At 40.9% G+C, this 20,699-nt stretch overlaps 1 protein-coding gene across 4 annotated transcripts in view; it reads left to right on the forward strand.

Annotated features, from left to right (window-relative positions):
- Positions 1–20,484, forward strand: part of FEZ2 (fasciculation and elongation protein zeta 2) — a 68,102-nt gene extending 47,618 nt beyond the window's left edge. For 2 of the 4 annotated variants that reach the window (XM_073672559.1, XM_073672561.1), the window contains 3 exons: positions 2,620–2,695; positions 4,823–4,888; positions 11,726–20,484. In XM_073672559.1, coding sequence (XP_073528660.1) covers positions 2,620–2,695; positions 4,823–4,888; positions 11,726–11,742 — 159 coding nt within the window. In that variant the 3' untranslated portion in view covers positions 11,743–20,484. Of the gene's footprint in view, positions 1–2,619; positions 2,696–4,822; positions 4,889–10,628; positions 10,667–11,725 lie in introns of all 4 variants that reach the window. The other 2 variants (XR_012318099.1, XM_073672560.1) reach the window with 2 other exon arrangements.
- The last annotated feature ends 215 nt before the right edge of the window (positions 20,485–20,699 follow it).

The following is a 20,699-nucleotide window of genomic DNA, read 5'->3' on the forward strand; positions in this document are numbered from 1 at the left end:
GCTGGCCACCATTCTTTTGACCCAAACCCAACAGCTTCAAAGTCATATATGAAGCTGTCAAGTTCAGGTCTGAGGACCTGCAGCCAGTCCATGAATCCAGCTTTACAAAAGATTGTCCAAAGGACAATTTAGAGAGGACCTATCGCTTCTGGGAAAAACGCTAAATTTGACATTGAGAAAAGTCTTCTCATTTAATCTACTACATATACCGTATTTTGCAGACTGTAAGACGCCCTTCTTTTCACCAAAAGGAGGAAGATGAGGGTGCGTCTTATAGTCCAAATGTAGGGGGGCGGCGACGGTTTAGCGGGATCACTGGAGGCAGGGTTGGCGCTGCAGGAAGCCGGCGGTGGCAGGTGTTGGGCGATCCTGTGGGTCCTGGTTGGGAAGAGAGAGTATCCTGACCGTGGGCCTAAAGAAAATGTCGGCGGTGCAGGTAGGAGCGGAGTCGTCCCCCCCCCCCCCCCCCCCCCTCTGCAAATTGATATCTATAGCTATCGATCTCTAGTCAATGATGAGCCGAGATCTCAATCTGCGTATGCACCTTCTCCGGCGCTCATTTTTCTGAAGCCCACCACCGGGAGATCAATGTGCAGAGTGGGAACTTTGCTCCTGCCTGCACTGCTGACATTTTCTTGACGCCCACCGCCAGTGAGAGAACTGACTCTTGCCTCACACCGCTGGGACACCCCCCTCCTCCCGGCCCAGGGCCCACATCATCACCCTGCTCCTGCCTCCCCCATCTTCCTGCAGCAGCTACCCTGCCTCATGTGACCCTGCTCCACCGCCGCCACCCCCTCGGTAAACTGAATTCAGACTAGAAGACAAAATTTGGGATGCGTTTTTATGGTCCGATGCGGTTTAAATTTTGCAAAATACGGTAATTGGCAAAAGAGTATTTCCCCAGTTTTACAGGAAAGCATGGTTTATTTTACTAGTGAGAGCAAAATCTGGTTCTCTTCTCTGGGAGAAGCAGGGAGCTGATTCTATACAGCATCTGAATTATAAATGGAGTGTTGTGACCGGATATGGCAGAATTCAGGGCGAACAAATCAATTTGGCTAGGTTCACTGTCTTTGTTTCCCTGGCCCATGTTATACAGTGGGAGAATCAATTCCTATATTTTTCTCAATTTCAACAAAGGGGAATCACAAACATGGTGAATGTCTTCATCAATGCATCCCCCGATATGCTGTAAATTAGCAAAATGCAAATCATGCAACATTTTTACTTACCTTATACACTAGTAGACTATAAATTTTATTCTCATGGCTAGAAGTATCTCCGTATATTATGCAACCCAGATAGAGGACACAGCTGCTTAAAAAGGGTTAATCTGTAAGAGGACGACATGGCTGCTTCTAAAAGGTTAATCTACTAGAAGATAAAATAGCTGCTTGTAAAGGGTTACTATACTATGGGGGCTACAGCTGCTTTAAGGGCCAAATTCAGACATCTGTGCTATGTGGTCTCGTGTCACAGGATAAGTTTTTTTTTTTGTATACGGACTGTATTTCATACACACATCTGAATCCCACAGCGGACACAAGAGAATACTGATGGGCTTTACATGTTTCGCTGTTTCTTTTAGCTTCTTCCTCCTCCCCTACTCTTTTCGTATAGAGTATGGTATTTCCTTTCTTCCCTTTTATTACATATGGCCATATAAAAGTAAAATGAATTTCCTATTCACAATGTTTCCAGAAGTTATTTCAAGACTAATTGGAGAGAACACATTCTATAGATTCCGCTAGTTAGATTTGTGGGATAAGCATTTCCCAGTACAGTACGACGACATTAATGCTGATCAGCCAGGTCAAGTGCCGTGCCAATTACCAGGTAGACATGACCATCTGGTTCCTTCAGTGTCCCTAGTACAGTTGTAGGACAAGCATTACACGCACCCTTTTTTTTACATGAAGGGTGGCACAATAGGGATGTATTTTTCCCTATTGACCATTTAGACTCCAATCTTCACTTACTGAATCTTGATTAAAAGCAAGATTATCTGTGCTGTTACATGCTGAGTATATTGCCTCTACTTGTACCCTTAGGCCAGACAACCCCTTTAAATACAAGTCTACAGTCATTCTATTTAACTGCAGACTTGTGAATCGCCGCTGCGTGCTGTAATGGATTCTCCGGTGCCAGGACGGGTGCGTGACTGTAAGTATGTGATTTGCATACATGTGGTCACATGCTGACTAGACACACACAGCCTCGCTCAATGCATGTCTAGTTGGAATGTGGCCATAAGTATGCAAAGCGCATACTTGCAGTCACATGACCACCTGTTCCCGGCTCCGGAGAATTCTCACAACGCGCCGTGTGCGCGCTGAAGTCTGCAGCCACATGCACACCAGATCGTTCCAGAGAAAAACATGCCGGGCTGCAGTCATGCAGACAATGTCTGATTCATTCTGCCTGTGGTTTGTGCAAAAAGAAGCCTATCTCTCTGATAAGATATATTAAAAGGTTACTTATTTTCATGTGCACTATTGATTTATGAATTAAAACGACACTTAATCTAGAAACACTGACTAGTCTGCAAAATGTTTACTGTTATATAACGTGAACTTGCACAATGATTTTGTAAAAGGTTTTGTTTTTTATTTACAGTATTTAACAACGGTTATTCCTTACGAAAAGAGAAATGTCCCTCCTTCTGTTGAAGACCTCCAAATACTTACAAAAAGTAAGTATGACCCAATGGAATTCCTGTAATGGAACCTCCAAATCTTCTGATGTCTTAGTGGTGTATCAGAAGATATTTAGCTCCTTAAAGTCTCAATTATATTAGGTCTTTTTTTGTTCTTATTGTGAAATTTCCTAGAGCCATGATGTAGCTGTATGATGCTTGTTTATGCAGTGAAAATTGTACATTTGTGTTACTGAAATTGGAATGTGTGTGTCTGCATTCACAGGGCCATAAGTTTGTACCATAATTTATTTATTTTTATCTTTTTATGCCATGTACCAAGTTATATTCATTTCTACAGGTCAGCGATTTTAGTGGTGCCACTTTTTTTTTTTTCTTCTTTTAGAAATTGCTGTGCACTGTACTTGGCTATCTCAGTCAGTCCATAGACAATGAATAGAGCAATGGTGTGCAATTCTAACCATCGCTCCAGTGACTTCATATCCCTATATAGTGCATTCGTGAGTGTCCCAGCAGTAAGACTGGGAATGGGTGTTCCTCCTAATAAGTTGCTAATGGTGGACCATTGCCTTTAAAGGGGATCTTTCACCAAATTTTTCATATTGAACTGAACACCGGATGTAATGGTGGCTTTTTATGTTGTTGTTTTTCAGTTTCGCCTCTCAGTTGCAGAGATATTAGCATTCAAAGTATTTGGCACCTAATGAGTTATCAGACAGTTTTCACTGTGTACGTCATCCTGTATGATGCTGATCAATCATAAGCCGGCAGTCACACACTAAGGAAAGAAGAACAAGCCTCACAATAGTTTACAGCAAGTTTCTCAGTGTGTGAGATGTAATGATACAGCGCTTATCTCCTGGTCTAACCTCCTGCATGATTAGAAAGCACAGATGACTAACACCTTTCAGATAAGGTCCCTGTGGTGGGAGCGATAGTGCAGCTAAGTTTAGCTGTGTCACATTACAAGCCCTTCTATCAGCTCTCCTGACTACGGCGTATGTCAGTAATCACACATGTCTGCTGTGCTGAGGCATCTTGTAACTGCTCATCAGTGAGATCACGGGTGTCATTGTCTCACACAGGAGTAACCTGCTTGTTCTGGATGACTACTGTGTGAGATGTAATGACAACTCTGATCTCGCTGTGGTGCGATTGCAAGTTGTCTTGAGTACAACAAGTATAAGTATGATACTGACACATCACCAGACAGTGTGAGGAGAGGGGCAGTACAGCAGAGATGTCCATGTTAAAAGAGGAAAGGTAATCGATTACAAACTCTTCAAACACATAGAAACTTGGTTGCACTTCCTCTCCCCACAAAGGGACCTTATCTGAAAGAATTTTGGCATTGGTGCTTTCTAATCATGCAGGAGGTTAGATCAGAGCTGTATTTTTACAGTTCACACATTGAGTAACTTGCTTTAAGCTATGGAGGGGGCGTATTCTTTTTCTGCTGTGCCACTGCCTGCTAATGATTGGTCAGCATCATAGAGGGGGAAGAAGTACAGGGCCCCAGTGAATACTGTCTGATAACACCCATTTACACAAAAGAAGTTAACTAATTGAGTGCCAAATAAATACTTTGATTGCTAATATCTCCGCAATGGAGAAAAAAAAAAGTTTGTCTGCTCTGCAGGCACTATTACATCGCGTGTCCAACTCCACATTTCTCATTCCTTTTTTTATATAAAGAAAATACAGAAATATAATTTATTGTTAATGAACATTTGACACAACTGTACATTTCGTGAAGTAAATCTGTTACTCTATAGCATCGTTTCCCAAACTGTTGGGGGCCGTGAGAACAGTTTTCACGGCCCCCAACAGATCTTGTTTGCAGTATTTCCTTAGTATTGCACTGATGATGGAAATATTATCAAGATATTAGAAATTGCCATAGGCTCTCACCTGCGCAATACTAAGGAAACCCTGAAAACTTGATCTTTTGGGGGCCGTGAGGACTGTAATTTGGGAAAGACTGTTCTATAGTAACTAGGTTTTTTTTTTTTTTTTTCTTCTTGAGCGGATATTGATGATTTCAACCTCTGCTTAAGCATTAAGTGTGTATGACTACAGGGTACATAATAATTTAAATGGGAATAGTTAGAATTGATTTCTTTTTGTGGTAGTATAATATTGATTTACATTTTTTCTTTCCAGTTCTTCATGCAATGAAAGATGACAGCGAGAAAGTACCAACATTGCTAACAGACTACATTTTAAAAGGTAATACCCCTTACTGTAATTGCAATGCATGCAATATGGAATCACATTCTTGGCCTACAGCAAGTAATAGTATAGATATATGTAAAATGATAAATGACAAACTAAGCATTTATTGTTCTCCCTCTCCTCTTTTCATTCTGGGTGTTAGACTTAGCAGATCCTGTTATGTGCGTCAGGCAAAGCCAGAATTTTATGTTTGCAGTCAATTATCTCAGGTTTTCTCCCATAGAAATAGGCCAATTTATTTTATAAGATTTAGAGCTTTGTATCCAACTTTAATGTGAACCTGACAGCTGATACATGTTGCTCGATCCGTGGGCAGCATGCATCATGCACTATCTATATGATCTTAGCCAGTATGTCACACGCAAAACCTTTGTTAATCTGCAGGTTAATGTCTTTCTGGCACCTGTCCTTAGAGCCTCGCTATTGGGAGAAAATTAACTTTATTTCGCCCCGCAGCGTTTGGCTTCCAGTAACAGGGTTGTCTCCGGTAAGGTTTGAGTCACCGCTCATTGTATAGAGAGCGTCGTCTGTACACCGCACCCCAGACACTGACAGCAGCTCAGCATTAGGGCCGGCGGTTACAGTTGCCACTCTCTATGCACAGAGCAGTAACTGAACATGCGCCAGCGACACATCTGTGTTTGGAAACCAAAAGCTGTGGGGGGAATAAAGTTAATTTCCTCCTGGCAGCGGGGCTCTCATTGCTGGTGCTGCATGGTGTCAAAACGCTATTCACCTGCACATTTTTCAAAAGTAAAGAAAAAAAAACAAACTGTGACGATACGGTGACTAGTGTTGAGCGCAAGTGCTCGCTACTTCAGTTTGCATCGGGTGCTTGGGTATGCACCGAGTATCACAGATACTCGAATGACAGCCAAAAAAACCTTGTGGGGATTTCCTGCCATGCACGAACGATCCCCGCATGTTTTTTTTTGGGTGTTTAATGACCGTGAAACATGCGGGGCGGAGACTCGAGCATCCGCGATACATGGTGCATACCTGATGCAAACTCAAGTAGCGAGCACTTGCGCTGAAGACTAATGACAACTTATTCAACATGATGACCTAATTTTATCAAATTCTGTCAAACCTCAGGGTTCAAAATGCTCACTATACCCCCTTGATACAATCCCTGAGGGGTGTAGTTTCCAAACTGGTGTCACTTGTGGGGGGTTTCCACTGTTTAGGCGCATCAGGGGCTCTCCAAACACGACATGGCGTCCACTTTCGATTCCAGCCAATTTTGCGTTCAAAGAGTCACACAGTGCTCCTTCCCTTCTGGACCCTGCCAAGTGCACAAACAGTGTATTTTCACCACATATGGGGTATCTGCTTACTCAGGAGAAATTGCACAACAGTTTTTGGGGTCCATTTTCTCCTCTTAACCTTGTGAAAATAAAAAAATTGGGGCTAAAAGATCATTTTTGTGGAAAAAGATTGCTTTTTTTTATTTTCACGGCTCTACGTTATAAACTTCTGTGAAGCACCTGGGGGTTCAGGGTGCTCACCGCACATCTAGATAAGTTCCTTGAGAGGTCTAGGTTCCAAAATGGTGTCACTTGTGGGGGGTTTCCACTGTTTAGCAAATTTTACATTCAAAAAGTCAAATGGCGCTCCTTCCCTTCCAAACCCTGCCGTGCGCCCAAATTGTTTTTTTTTTTTCCCACATATGGGGTATCTGCGTGCTCAGGGGAAATTGCACAACAAATTTTGGGGTCCATTTTTTTCCTGTTACCCCTGCGAAAATAAAAAAAATTGGGTCTAAAGTAATATTTTTGTGAAAAAAGCTAAATGTTCATTTTTTTCTTCCACATTACAAAAATTCCTGTGAAACACCTTAAGGGTTAATAAAGTTCTTGAATGTGGTTTTGAGCACCTTGAGGGGTGCAGTTTTTAGAATGGTGTCACTTTTGGGTATTTTCTGTCATAAAGACCCCTCAATGTGACTTCAAATGTGATGTGGTCCCTAAAAATTAAAAAAAATAATGGTTTTGTAAATTTTGTTGGAAAAATGAGAAATTGCTGGTCAACTTTTAACCCTTATAGCTCCCCAATAAAAAAAATAATAATGTTGGTTCCAAAATTGTGCTGATGTATAGTAGACATGTGGGAAATGTTATTTATTAACTCTTTTGTGTGATATATCTCTCTGATTTAAGGGCATAAAAATTAAAATTTTGAAAATTGCAAAATTTTCGCCAAATTTCCGTTTTGTTTTTTTTCCCACAAATAAACACAAGTGATATCGAAGAAATTTTACCACAATCATGAAGTACAATATGTCACGAAAAAACAATCTCAGAATCAGGGGGATCCGTTGAAGCGTTCCAGAGTAATTACCTCATAAAGTGACAGTGATCAGAATTGTAAAATTGGCCTGGTCATTAATGTGCAAACCACGTTGTGGGGTAAAGGGGTTATAGTCAAACATACCTGGCTGAGATCATACCGCCGGTGCCTGATACATGCTGTCCACGGATTAGGCAGGATGTGTCAGCTGTCAGGTTCTCTTTAAACATGAGGTAGATTTTTTTTTTCTTTCTCTATCAATATAAACGCATTAGTAAATTTTGGCAATAACTTTAGAATATATCCAATAAGTAAATGAAATGTATCTCTGCAGCTTTTCCCATCCTGCCATCTCCTCACTGTTTTGTGACAGTCTGTCTAATTTCCTTTCTCTCATTAAAGGAGAATGCATAATTAAACAAAAGTAAATGTATACCTAAATATGTTAACCCTCTGGTGGTCTTTATTTTATCTGTACAATGTAAAAAACACCTACATCTCTGAGGACTGGGTTTGGACTTCAGCTGGAATCTTGATAGTTGACATCAATAGCTCTACAACATATTTATCTATTATGTTGTATGGACAGACCATGAACAGACCAGTCTATGTGCATAGAAAAGTCTCCTCCATTGTCAGTCAGTAGGTTACTAGTCCCCCAGCTAATATCAATGCCATGCACTTGGACTGGACCGGCAGGGCCCATGCTGGACTACCACATCATTCCAACTCCATCCAAGGTGCAGTTTTGCCGCTAGAAGAATAGGGTCTCCATCCCAGTGGCGGGACACCCAGCAGTCAAGCATCTATTACATATTTAGTAGCTAGGAGATGCCTACTGAATAATTAATGCAATAATTCCCAATCTAATTTTACCATTATTGTAAGTCTGTGCCATGTTCTGTCTGATAACTATTTTTTGCTCTGCCTGCTCCCACCTAAGTATGTAGAACAAGAGGACAAGTTAGCGATCTATAATGTACTGGGGAACTTCTAATTAGATCCATAGTACATGCATTTATTTGCCTACTCTTACCATTAAAATTATTCATCCCTTATTGCAAATTATGTTTATTTGCAAAATTTATACTTTTCTGCTGTTTGCAACAAAGCAATGAAACCAGAACCATTTAAATGGTCTAATACAGATAATATTAAAAGTGGTATTTAGTGTTGAATTTGGAGAAACCACTTGATATGACAACTGCATTCTCCAAATTAAATGGGTGGTCCTGAACTAACATTTATTCTAATCCTAAATGTTTATTTAATGTCATAATTTAATCTCTTTTCTAATGTACCTCAGTTAAAAAGTCCCTACGGTTTCCTCACCTCACTATCTTGACTACTTTTTTTTTTTTCTGTTTTTTTACTATTTCCTCTTTGAAGCTTTGTTTGAAAATCTCAGTTGTCATCAGGGGGCAGAGGCTCACAGCCGCAGCCTCTGCCTCCTCCCTGAAACAGAGAATCGTCAGTGACATCTGTTTCAGGGACTGGGCTAGTTCCTGCTCTACTGGGCATGCCTTTTGTCAATTCTGAGGTATGCTCAGTAGATATTTGTCACTGTGCAATATGCACAGTGACAGTGCGCTCACTGGCTCTGATAAGAACTAAGGAGACGGCAAGCGTGCACTTTTCGTGCGCGTTGTAAGAAGAACAGCCGACATGTAGGAAAAGTAGAGACCAGGGCTGCCCCCACAAGTCTACTCCAATATGCTCAAAGCCACAGAAGTTTTAGAATTCTGTTTTGTGGAGTGAGCTACAACTTTTTTGGCTTATGGATCAGTGGTATGTCTAGAGGACAAAAAATGAAGTATACTTTGAAAATAAAAACCCTGCTTACAGTGAAGCATGGCGGTAGCTCAGTGAAGCACTGTGGCTGTCGCGTACGCGCTGTCTGCCGCACATCACAGAAGAGGTGAAGAGACTCCCTTGCAGCTGCTCAGCCGTGAGAGCTCAAAGGCTGAAGCTCCCTGCGCTGAGATGTATGCCGCCGGCAGCACGCCAGCACGCGATACCCTGGGGCCTGGTGATCAGAAGCACAAGAGGGGGGACCGGACCCCTGCTCTTTACTGCTGTTCACCGGGCCCTTTACAGCAGTAAGGGCAGTAATGCCCTGATGGTGGCGCTGCATGTAAGAACTTTAGTTTATAGAGAAAAAAAAACTTTCTCTGTGCAGAAAATGTGTTTTCTTGGCTTCTGAAATGAGCCCAGCCCCATGATTTGGATTGTTGCTAGAAGAAAGACATTTATCTATGTCTCTGACTTATTAGAAGGGGAAACACTTGTATTGGGAAATGCATATCTCTGCAAGATGCAGCGACTGCACCACTACATCTCGTCTTGTGTGTCTATTTTTGGTTCTCCTTATATGAAACTCACTAATTCTTTAGAAAGGATACCTAAATATATTTAGTTTCTTACCCACTCAATACACTTTCTATCCGGAAATGTGTCATGGCCATGTATATTGACCTCCACTTCCTTCAGTTATCAAGTAGAGTACACATGGCTCATAGCGCACAATTTTAGACACTTGTGTCGTCTCTCTCTTGAGTCGCGCCTCTCTTGAGTCGCGCCTCTCTTGAGTCGCGCCTCTCTCTTTTATAGATTGTAGGGTGCTTATAAAATAAATAAACAAGCCATAATTACAACTGGAATCTTCTCGCTGCCCTAGTGCTGCCTGCATGGCAGTCACCCCTGGGCTAGAAGTGGCCGCCAGCCATCACCTGACCCTGCAGCCATTCAGCAGCCTGTGGTCCGGTCAGTGGTGGTTGTGATGTCATTGCTTCCAATCTGGTGGCAGAGTCCAGTGCTAAGTATGGCTTATTTGTTTTCGAAGTTCCTCTTCTCTTTATAAACTGGACAAAACGAGCAGAGAATTCTTAAGTCTCGCGAGTTTTATGTGGGTCCTCAATCTCCAACAAGTACTTAGAAAATCTGTGTCAAAACCTGATCTAATTTGGCGTCATTAGGTCACAAAGTAGGTGATTGTAAAGCAGTTTGTACTAATGAAATTCCCTTTTAATGGGGTAATCAGACTCTGCTAATTTCCGCATCGGAGGTAAGCGGAAACGTCACTTCTCCAGATGTCTGCCGGCTCGTGTGCTCTAGTGTCGGGTACCTCGCCCCCATCCTGCTCTAATGACTAGCACAAGTGACTGATACCTGCCGCTTAAGCATATGAGCTGGGAGATATATGTAGACGTGACGTCCCCGGCCTTGCTGACCTCCGATGCGGAAACTAGCAGAGTCAGATTACCTCTGTAATATAGTCATGTCTATGTATTTAAAACTGGAAGTGAAATATTCAGCGTGTAGTAAGTTATATCTAGCAAGAATGCCCAGTGTCGGACACATAAAGGCTTCTATGTATGTTTTTCAGCTTTCTGTATGTTCTTCTGCTTTGTTTCACCTGACTTCTCTTGTTTTTGTGTTGTGCTAGCCCTGGTGTAATACTGGATGGCTATGAGGTTTGTTAAGGTGTGTTCATGAGACTGTGAAGAGCATGTCTTTAACTATTGGTTTATGTTGGACTCCTTATTGCCTGCGGAATCCAAATCCGACCACACACAGACCAACACTGAATCTTTTGTAGAGTATATTCACACGCGGCAGTCTCATTCATCGCAGAACTCCGACCACCACTGCAGAAGAAACCCCAGTTATACTTCCACTCCACATGTGCAGCATGTCAATATAAGCTTTTCTTTCGGGGCGGAAAGATGTTAAAGAATAACTATCATTTTATTTTAATAATCAATAGTACGCATAAGATATCTTACAAAGTTCCTTATTTTATTAAGAGAAATCTGCTTTTTTCTCCTTGTCAAATTCACTGGTAAAATCTGTATTCTGTAAAGACATATTTTCCCATTACGGAGATAGATGGCAGTTGATGCTCATAAAGTTCTATGGAGAAATTGCAGCAGAATGTCTGTGCGCCTCTAGCTCCTCCCTCCTCACCTCTCCATAGACTTTTATAAGCACCAACTGTCCTCTATCTCAATAATGGGAAAATCTGTCTTCGCTGAACACAGATTTTACCTATGTATTGAAAGTGAAGGATTAGTCTTGGAGTAGAAAGACGCCCAGTTCTCTGATAAGACATATTAAAATGTCTTATTTTCATGTCTACTATTGATTTATTAAATGAAAAATAAGACTGTTACTCTGTGTCTCAATCCTGAAAATGCATATTACTTAGCTTTTCCCATCGCTCCAGAGATGGCAAGTCATCAGCCCTTGTATGTGAAAGAGCTTTTCATTGCTCTGTAAAAATTAATTAGTTAAAAAAATCAGATTGAATCGGATTAGTAAATGAGATATTTGTCACTGCCACAAAACAATGGCAGACTATTAGGAGAAATTGATGCAAACTAATGACCATAGGATAAATGTAAAAGACATGTCCTTGATCAAGTGTAGTAGTAGTAGTAGTGGTGGTGCAGTAGGTAAGTGTTTAGTGTCTTGTGATCTAGCTGTTCATTCATTGTAACATTCCTGTCCGCGGTGTGATTTTGCTGTCTGTTCCCTTCACAGTTCTGTGTCCTACCTAATAGTCCTGGCTCCCGAGAACGTCATCACTTGTGTATAAGACGCATCTTCCCTGGATCACTTTGAAGTCCCTCTCCGTCAGCAGACCTAGTAGCTGAATCTGCATTCATCAGCATCCCATTTCTATACGTCAAGTGGTATTTTGAGCATGTTGATCTAAGTAACCAGCTGTTCATGTCGTCTGTGATAGCCACGTATTACGAGATCCCGGTAGTAATGGTGCAGAATACAGGGAATTGTCCATCCCCCACCCAGGGCATGCTCTTCCTAAAATAGTCCAATGTGCGACTCAAGATTAGAACAAATGTACAGTTTTAGCTTGTTTTTATGTGTTGAATTCTATTTTTACAGTAAATACATGCAAAAACAAAAAAAAGTCACTTTTAAAGGTTTTAAGATGGAAAAAAAATTCTTATTGTTTTCCTGAATCGATTGTGATCGTCCATTAGCACAGCTCATCAGCAGTGTTTTTACTCAGATTGTACAAAAGGGATTATATGCTATTTGCACTGACACATGAACACACAAATATATATTAAATAAAATGCTAAAATAAGGTTTATAAGCACCACCGGCTACATTTATAGCAGTAGATGTGTTTACTTGTTTTATGCTGTTTTTTTTGCAGTGAAATGCCCTTTGTCTTTAAATTAAAGGTCTAACATAGATCAGCATTGGATATATTGTCAGCAAATATAAAATCTTGCTAATTTTTCTGTTTTCATATACTGTACAGTCCACTTTACCCAATTAAAAAATGTGCGCCATGTAGAAACCATCAGTAGGTATGGCAGCTACTGTTGACGGTTCTGACAGCGGCTTGTGTGAATACCTACAATAGCCTGGCCCATTGCAAGTGCCTATATGACGCTTGTTTGTGCATGAACATCCTAATAGTTTTACTAATATTCGTACACATGGCATGTACATTGGGTATTCGTGGGTTGTTAAAGGTTTTCTTGTAGAAAAAGTGAAGCCTTCATTACTAAAAACAAACTTTAAAAAAAAAAGATTAGTGCACTTTTATTAAAGTGGTATTCCCAGAATCTAACTTTATCTGCTATCCATAGGATGGCCGTGCACAGTACTCTGCTAATTCTGGCAGCCCCATAGACCATGCGCTGCTGCTCCGCTCAGGACTGGGCTCTGCTCAGCCTGGTCCTCTGATCGCTCATTAAGTTATACCTTTATTCTGGGAATACCCCTTTATTATATATTTGCTGATTGTGTAACTAATAGTGCTGCACATAGAGATCTTACACGACCGGTCACAGTCCGACCTGGTATCTCTCAGACTGGAGCTGCATATGGCAATGTATTAAGATCTTGCATTAATCTAAGCGCTTAATATTGCATAAGTGTTTTCCATCACAAATTGTTTATTCATCCGTTTCTCATTTATGTGCTAAAATTTCCAAGGAATGGACTAAATCCACTTTCACGTGTACTTCTCGTAGAAGAATGCCTTCACCAGTTGGTAATGAAATGTATATTGGGTGATACATTTTTTAAGAATACAAAGTATTGCTATTTTATACAAAGCAAAGAATCAGTCAATGAGCTGAATCCTGGTGGACAGACATCCTCCATCACTTTCCCACAGACAGGTCTCTGCTGTGTGACCCCATACTCATTGCGAAACAGCCAAAAAAAATACGCTTTCTGCCTTTCTTGTCAGTCATGAGGTTTTGTAGTAGCCCTGCAGTATAGAGGAAAAGACTTTGTGAGAGAGGGAAGAAGAGACTATATTCGCAGCTGCCAGTAGGGGAAGGAGACTGATTATGTGATGACTCTGGACATAATCAAAGTAGCAGAAGAAAAAATAATTATGGAATTGATTCCTTTAAATGGCTATTTACAGCCTTTTTACGACTTTCAGTACAAACATAATTTATGGTATAGCTCCATAAATACTTACCACATGTATGAATATTTTAGTACTTGGCAACAAGCTTTTCCACCATCCATATTCTCGGGATAAGATGTGCCCAAGCATTTGTCGATATATCTGTAAGCTCAGCCCCTTCCTATGCCTTATTCAGTTGGCATAATCTATTTGGATCTATGATCACTACTAGATCTCTTGTTTGATTAAGGTGAAAGTTAGTGTCCAGAAGAACTACTGGTGGGAGAACGTGGACATTCATTGACTGACTGCCCAGCTCCTCTTACCTGTATGTAATTGGTTTGGGTGGCATTGTAGCCCAGATCAATTCAACTGAAAGTGGCCCCACTGACTGCCATGTTTCACTTCCTCAGCAAGAGGTGTATACACTGGGTAGATCATTGCACGTTTACTGCTGACTCTTCATAGTAGAGTACCAAAAACTGCCTTCAATTTCCAGCGTTATGTATAGTTTACCGAATAAATAAGATGGGAAAAATTAAGGGGCTGATTGTTGGTTAACCCATACCTTGCACCTCATGGTTCCAATGGTCACCCATGTTATGTTTGTATTATCAATTGCCATTAATGTAAATAAAATTATGTTTTATCCTCAAGCTTCCTGGTCCATGAGTAAGAGGCTGGTGTAAGGCCCATCTTCTCTGCCCGGAGGTCAATGCAATTCTTCCCAGGCTGATGGGCAGGGTAATCTAAATATGAGCTAGTTTCTGGGGTGTGCGAACTAAATCCTGTTCATAATGATATGGTAGACTAGTTTATAGAGCTATTCAATCGGCTTAAAGTTCGATTGGTACCATACAGAAAATAAAGAGTGGCAACAGCTAATTAAGGGCACATCCCATATCTGCTTACAGCATTAATCACTTTTTTTCCAAACATGCATTTAGGATAACCTCTTTAATAAACCTCCATTTATGGTGATGGCTAAATATATCAAGGGGGGTCAAAAATCTAGAGTAACTATTCATGTGATCTTTTAGAGCAGTGTTTCCCAAACCCCATCATCACGGCCCCCCACAGGTCATGTTTTCAGGATCTCCTTAGTATTACACAGGTGATTGAAGGATCATCAAGGCATCAGGAATTCTCTCACCTGTGCAATACTAAGGAGATCCTGAAAACATGACCTGTGGGGGGCCGTGAGGATGGGGTTTGGGAAACACTGGTTTAGAGAAACAAAAAAATTCATATTTTATTTTTTTCTTAGTTAAACTGATCCTCCATCCTGGAACTGAAAAGTGACAATACGCCATGTATAGTCACCCTGCCTGGTGCCCTCTGTTTGCCTCCTGCTGCCTCTTCTCCACTGAAGTCGACCTTCGTCCATGATGAATACTGCAATGGCCTAGTAAGCGCAGCAGTAAGTCTGAACAACGCCTCTTCCTGTGTTATGGAGGAATGATTCATGGCTTTCTGCCACTGTTTATAACCACCTTGGATGTAGGATGACCACCAGAATCCCGGTCTCGGTAGAAGCAATGGGTTGTAAACGGAGGGCACCAGGTAGGGTGAGTATACATACTAAATGTGTAGTGGCTTTTCAATGCCAGGGTGGAGGGTGACTTTAATTGGGCATGGCCCTCGGTTTGGATTCCTCCTCTCTAGGGGAGAGTGGGTAACACATACAAGGAGCACAAATAGGATTTCTTAGAAATGTAGCAGCTGCCAAAATGAATAAACGCATTTCTTGACGCACCGAATTTATTAAAGAGAATTATGCTTCAGATAAAAGATGAGTAATTGCTTCTGTGTTGTATGACTTTTACAAACCCTGTTCTGCCAGAAAATCTGTAACATGTAAAAATGCCATTATGGGGTTAAGTAAAGCTATTCCCAGCCATCCTTGGAGAAGAGCCCACCGGGCATCACTATATGTAGTGGTATTTGTTTTTATCACCTCTGAACCCAACTAATAGTATCTGTAATTGCATCAACTTCTAAGCAATTCCTTTATAGGATTCCAAATCGGGTGATAAACCTAAAAGCGGGGAAACCTATTACCTTAAGTGGATATTAGGATCTTCAGGTTGGAAAAAGGCCATGAACGTCAATCTCATTGTCTGTAATGGTAAGCTGGCATTTTGCAGATTCACAACCATACGGCTGTGCCTCACGTTTTCTCTTTTATTTCTACGTTGCATTGTAACTGTCCTGTTTGCATTGTAAATCCACTTGTATTTGGGTAACATTATAGGAAAAAAAAGTCCTAAGTGTGCCTCTAGTGTACGGGAGCACTTGGTAATGAATTAAGGCATTATATTCACTGCAAATGCCTTATACATTCTCGCTAACACAATCCACTCCCGCAGATATTACAGCCCATGATTTCTTGATGGTCTCCAAGGGGATTTGGTTTTACTATAGACGCCCTTCTATAGCTTCAAAGCTCTTGCAGAATCAGTTCTTCATAGAAGAATAAACTGGGGAATTTAGGATATTTCATTTCTATTAGATGAGAGTGCCATTTAATAAATCAGTCCCAGCGCAGCTGCACTGTGCACATTTGACTGTCACTCTATTCAAAAAAGGGCCTTGTACCCTTCTTTAGAGGATCGGTGATGGTCCCAGACCCCTCCCCCACACACCCGTGATCAGCAACTTATCACTTACAATGTGAATAGTTAGGATTGGTGCGACCTCTGATGGATGGTATAAATATCCAAATCGCCCTTGGCAGTATAAAGATTCCCCGCTCCTGCCCTAAAGGATTAATAAACTACCGATCAGCAATTTTGAATATGTCGAAGGGTGCTGTTTTTAAAATTGTCACTTTTGGGAGTTTTCCAATATAATCGGTCTTCCCAAAGTCACTTCAAAACTGAATAGGTCCATAAAAAAATTTTTTTTTTTTAATTTCCTTGAAAATTTGCTGCTAAATTTATTAAACCTAACACAATAAAAGAACATTTAACAGTTGGTGTTGATGTAAGCAGATATGAGGGAAATGTTGGTCATACCACACAATGTTTAATAAATATCTGGAATAAAGGGATGAACATTCAAAGTTTGAAAACTGCTAATTTTTAAAAATTTGTCAAAAACCTGTTATTTTTAAAAATAAATGCAAAACACTGACTTACATTATACTTCATGTTAGAGGTGAATTTGTCACGAAAAAAAGTCTCAAAATTACGGAGATATGTTGAAACATTACAGAATTATTGCCGCAAAGGGACACGTCCGATTTGAAAAATTGTCTTGGTCACTAAGGGGTTAATAACACTAGTTTTACCATAATCTTTCAGCGTAAAAAGGCTGCTGGTCACCCGATTAACGAGCTAAACGCCCCATCATCAGATGAATTGATCTTTTGTGTAGTGCAAAAGACCATCGTTCTCGGCAGTTCATCGTCCTGTGTAAACAGGGCTCACACGTCCGAGAGCTATGACAGCCTGTGTGCACGGAGAGATCTGGTAGAGATCCATTACAAATCGCTCAGTGCACATGGTTTACTGCAGTCTGTCTATGTAAACAGGATATTAAATGACCGCCAATTGGCAAAGGTTTACCAATTGGCAGTTGTTTAGTGCTGCTGATCGGTCCGTGTAAATGGACCCCAAAGCCACGGTCACACGTTAAGTATTTGGTCAGTATTTTACATCAGTATGTGTAAGCCAAAACCAGGAGTGGGTGATAAATACAGAAGTGGTGATGTGTTTGGATTATACTTTTCCTCTGTTCCACTCCTGGTTTTGGCTTACAAATACTGATGTAAAATGCTGACCAAATACTGAATGTGTGAACGTGGCATTACTCTACTTGCACACCTGCTGTATTCATTGTTTGTTCTATTTGTCTTCTGATATCTGTCCTCCCACTTTATACAATAAAACACTATTACTTCCCGTTTGTTGCTTAGAATTACTGCTGCTGACCATAGTGGTTGTGTCTGTTACATGTAAGGACGGTGGTCACCCATACAGCGAGTTGTGCACCATGTCAGACTGAAGAACATTGGGCACACCAGAGGGCTTTATTGATGCATTGGTTTTGCATACTTCAAAGATGGGCCCTCAGAATAAAGTGGTTTTTTGGACCTAGTCTAATTTTTATCAGGCACTGTACCAAGTGGTATAGCCATAACCAATCGAATCAGCAAGCTGAACCGTATTCTATCATGTGATTGTTCAGATACTGTTGAAATCCAGATGGTGGAGCCAGGTTCTCTCCCACTCAAGAGCCCCATAGCAGCTGCAAAGTTTACACTACAAACTTTGCTGAAGCATAAGCCACGGCCCACCAGAGGATTCTCCGGTTCTCAGATGGACCAGTCCAACCCTGGTCGTACATCTAGGATGTAGCAGGTTATTTTATTAGATTATTGAAGTTGTTTTGCTATTGGATTTGGAGATACTCAAGTTATATTTTAGGTTATTGGTGTGGAACCCACAGCCTAAAATGCTATATTTGGGATAAAGCTGTGGCTGTGCACCCCACCCTGTTGCGCCCCTTACATGCTGTGTGAGCGTTGGTTCAGCAATCGTAGCCATTACACATACAATAACTACCAAAAGCACTTAATAAAAACCAGTAGGGAAAGTGGGGATATTGGTTACAGCAATACATTGTTTTATAAAGGGAATAATAATGATAATCCTGTATATAGTTGCATGTTTACATAAGGAGTAATTCTGCAGATTTCTGTAGGGGTTGGTGTTGGCAGCCCACCTCAATGCCCCTAGTGTTGGCTTTTACTGTGCAATAATGAATACTGTTATACTGTGCTTCAACCATTCATACGGTGCATGGCTTACATGAGGTCCTCTTATAAACAGGATTAGTAATAGTTTCATCAGTTGACATGTATCTCACTCCTAAGGATTTACAGTCGGGTCATACATTTATGGTGCCTGATATAGGACCTTGATTAAATATAATAGCTATATTTATTAAATAATAATTCTTCCGGTTGTAGTAATATATCATTTACTTCCATCCATTAAAGAAGTTGTCCAGCTCCGCTACCAAAATCTTAAAATGGTATAAAGCAGGGGTGCACAAGCTTCGGTCCGAGACCACAGGTTTCCCGCTGTGCCATTTTGTGTGGCTTTGCATGTTGTTTCCCCTTCTTTATCCCTCCAGAAGAGGAGTATGAGCTCTATTGGTGACAATCTATGCAGTTGGCTCTCTCTACATTGCAGTTGATGGCATTTAAGTTTACAATGGGGAGAGCCACATGTACACATGTCTTTCTGTCTCAAAAGTGCTAACTGGGGGTTAACTGGACCCCTATAGTTCCCATAGTTGTAGGTTCCATAGAAATAGTGGAAAATGTAATATCGCTGATCTGCAGTACCCAGCAGCTGCCACTACAGTTTATGGGGCGGTGATGTTACCTTCGATACATTGTTTATTTCTGGATCCTGCTGGAGGACGATTGGTGATGGTGCTGGGTTTCCGCCTTTCTAATATTGATGACCTCTCCTGAGAATACATTTTAAAAGTAGTGGTTAACCCCTTTGATATAATCAGTAAGGGGCTCTTACACATGCAGATACTTGACCAAATTCTTTCTTGTCACACTATTTGCTTTGAAACACCAGAGCATTTCAGTAAAAAAAATATATCTGTTGTGCAGCCAGGCTTTCATTCATGCTGCTCTCGGTGCAAGCAGCATAAATCAGATAGGTTCCCTTTTAAATGGTCTATTGACACGATTTAAATGGGTTTCATCTGCCAGAAAACGTACAACTTGTATAAGGGAGTCTGCAATCACAATGATTGTTCCATGTAAACCTCATGTGAAAGACCATTCCAATATAGAGCTAAAATAAAATATTTTTATTCCCTATCGTAATCGTTCAGAACTATGAGAATTGGTCCTAACCCAACAATGTTTGTATGTGTATAAAAGGCCAACCCGGACCAATTTCAGTATCTGTAAGATCAATTTGATTGATGAGAAGTCTGCATGTGATCTCTACACTACATGACTTAATACAAACAGACTATTTTGCAGACTTAAAGGAAATCTGTCACCAGACTTTCACTATGTAATCTGAGAGCACCATAATGTAGGGGCAGAGACCCTGATTACAGTGATTTGTCAGAATTAGTTATGAGTGCAAGTGCTCGTTACTAGAGTTTGCTGAGGTTGCTCGGGTATGCACAGAGTATCGCGGGTGCTTGAGTGTTATGTTCACATCCCCATGTTTCACGGTTGTTAAGCAAAAAACATGCAGGGATTGCCTGACATACAAGGCCAATCCCCGCATGTTTTGTGTCTAACAGCTGCGAAACACTTGGTCTTGGGGACTCTAATATGTCACTCGAGCACCCGCGATACTCAGTGCATACCTGAGCACCCTAGGAAAACTCGAGTAACCAGCACTTGCTCTCATCATTCGTCAGAATCTGTGTTTTATCAGGAGATTCTGTAAAAGACAACTGGCTTTGCGCCTCCTAGTCCAACCCCCCCCCAGCACTGATTTAGCCCCTTTCTGTCACTATACAACGTACACAGAAAGCTGTGGTGTGGTTATACAGCTCAACAACTGAGCTCTTCTAGATCCGCAGCACAGAAATCTGTAACTAAGTGATACATCACTGGAATCAGGGTCTCAGTCCCTACTTCATGCTGCTGTCAGATTACATAGAAAAATTTGCTGCCAGATTCCTTTTAAGTGATCTTGGGAAGCATTGTTCAGTGATATACCTATACATTGTACATAACATGAATTTTGTATGCTGCTGCCTAATTTTTAATTTATCATTTGTTTCCATTTTGTAACCATATTGCATTGCTAATATTTTAATTGCAATTGTATTTTTTGGTGTCTTTTTTTCTTTCATTGAGCAAAAAGCTAAACCAAAATAAATTCAGAAAATAATGTGCATATATATGTCTGAGAAGTTCTTTTTTTGTCATCTCTTTGGCACTGTTTACATGTCCAGTTGTCATTCATTTCTAACAGATCAAATATTTGGCATAGCCATTAGGAATGAATGGGGCAGAGGTGCCCATGATCGACCACCGCTCTATTTAGATGGGGCTCTTCAGCTAACCGGAAATACTGAGGGGAACAACAGCGATTTATTATGCAGGAACTAAAT

This window comes from Phyllobates terribilis, unplaced genomic scaffold (genome assembly GCF_046119375.1).
Source record: "Phyllobates terribilis strain yellow unplaced genomic scaffold, ASM4611937v1 Scaffold_3__8_contigs__length_932513732, whole genome shotgun sequence".
NCBI lineage: Eukaryota > Metazoa > Chordata > Amphibia > Anura > Dendrobatidae > Phyllobates > Phyllobates terribilis.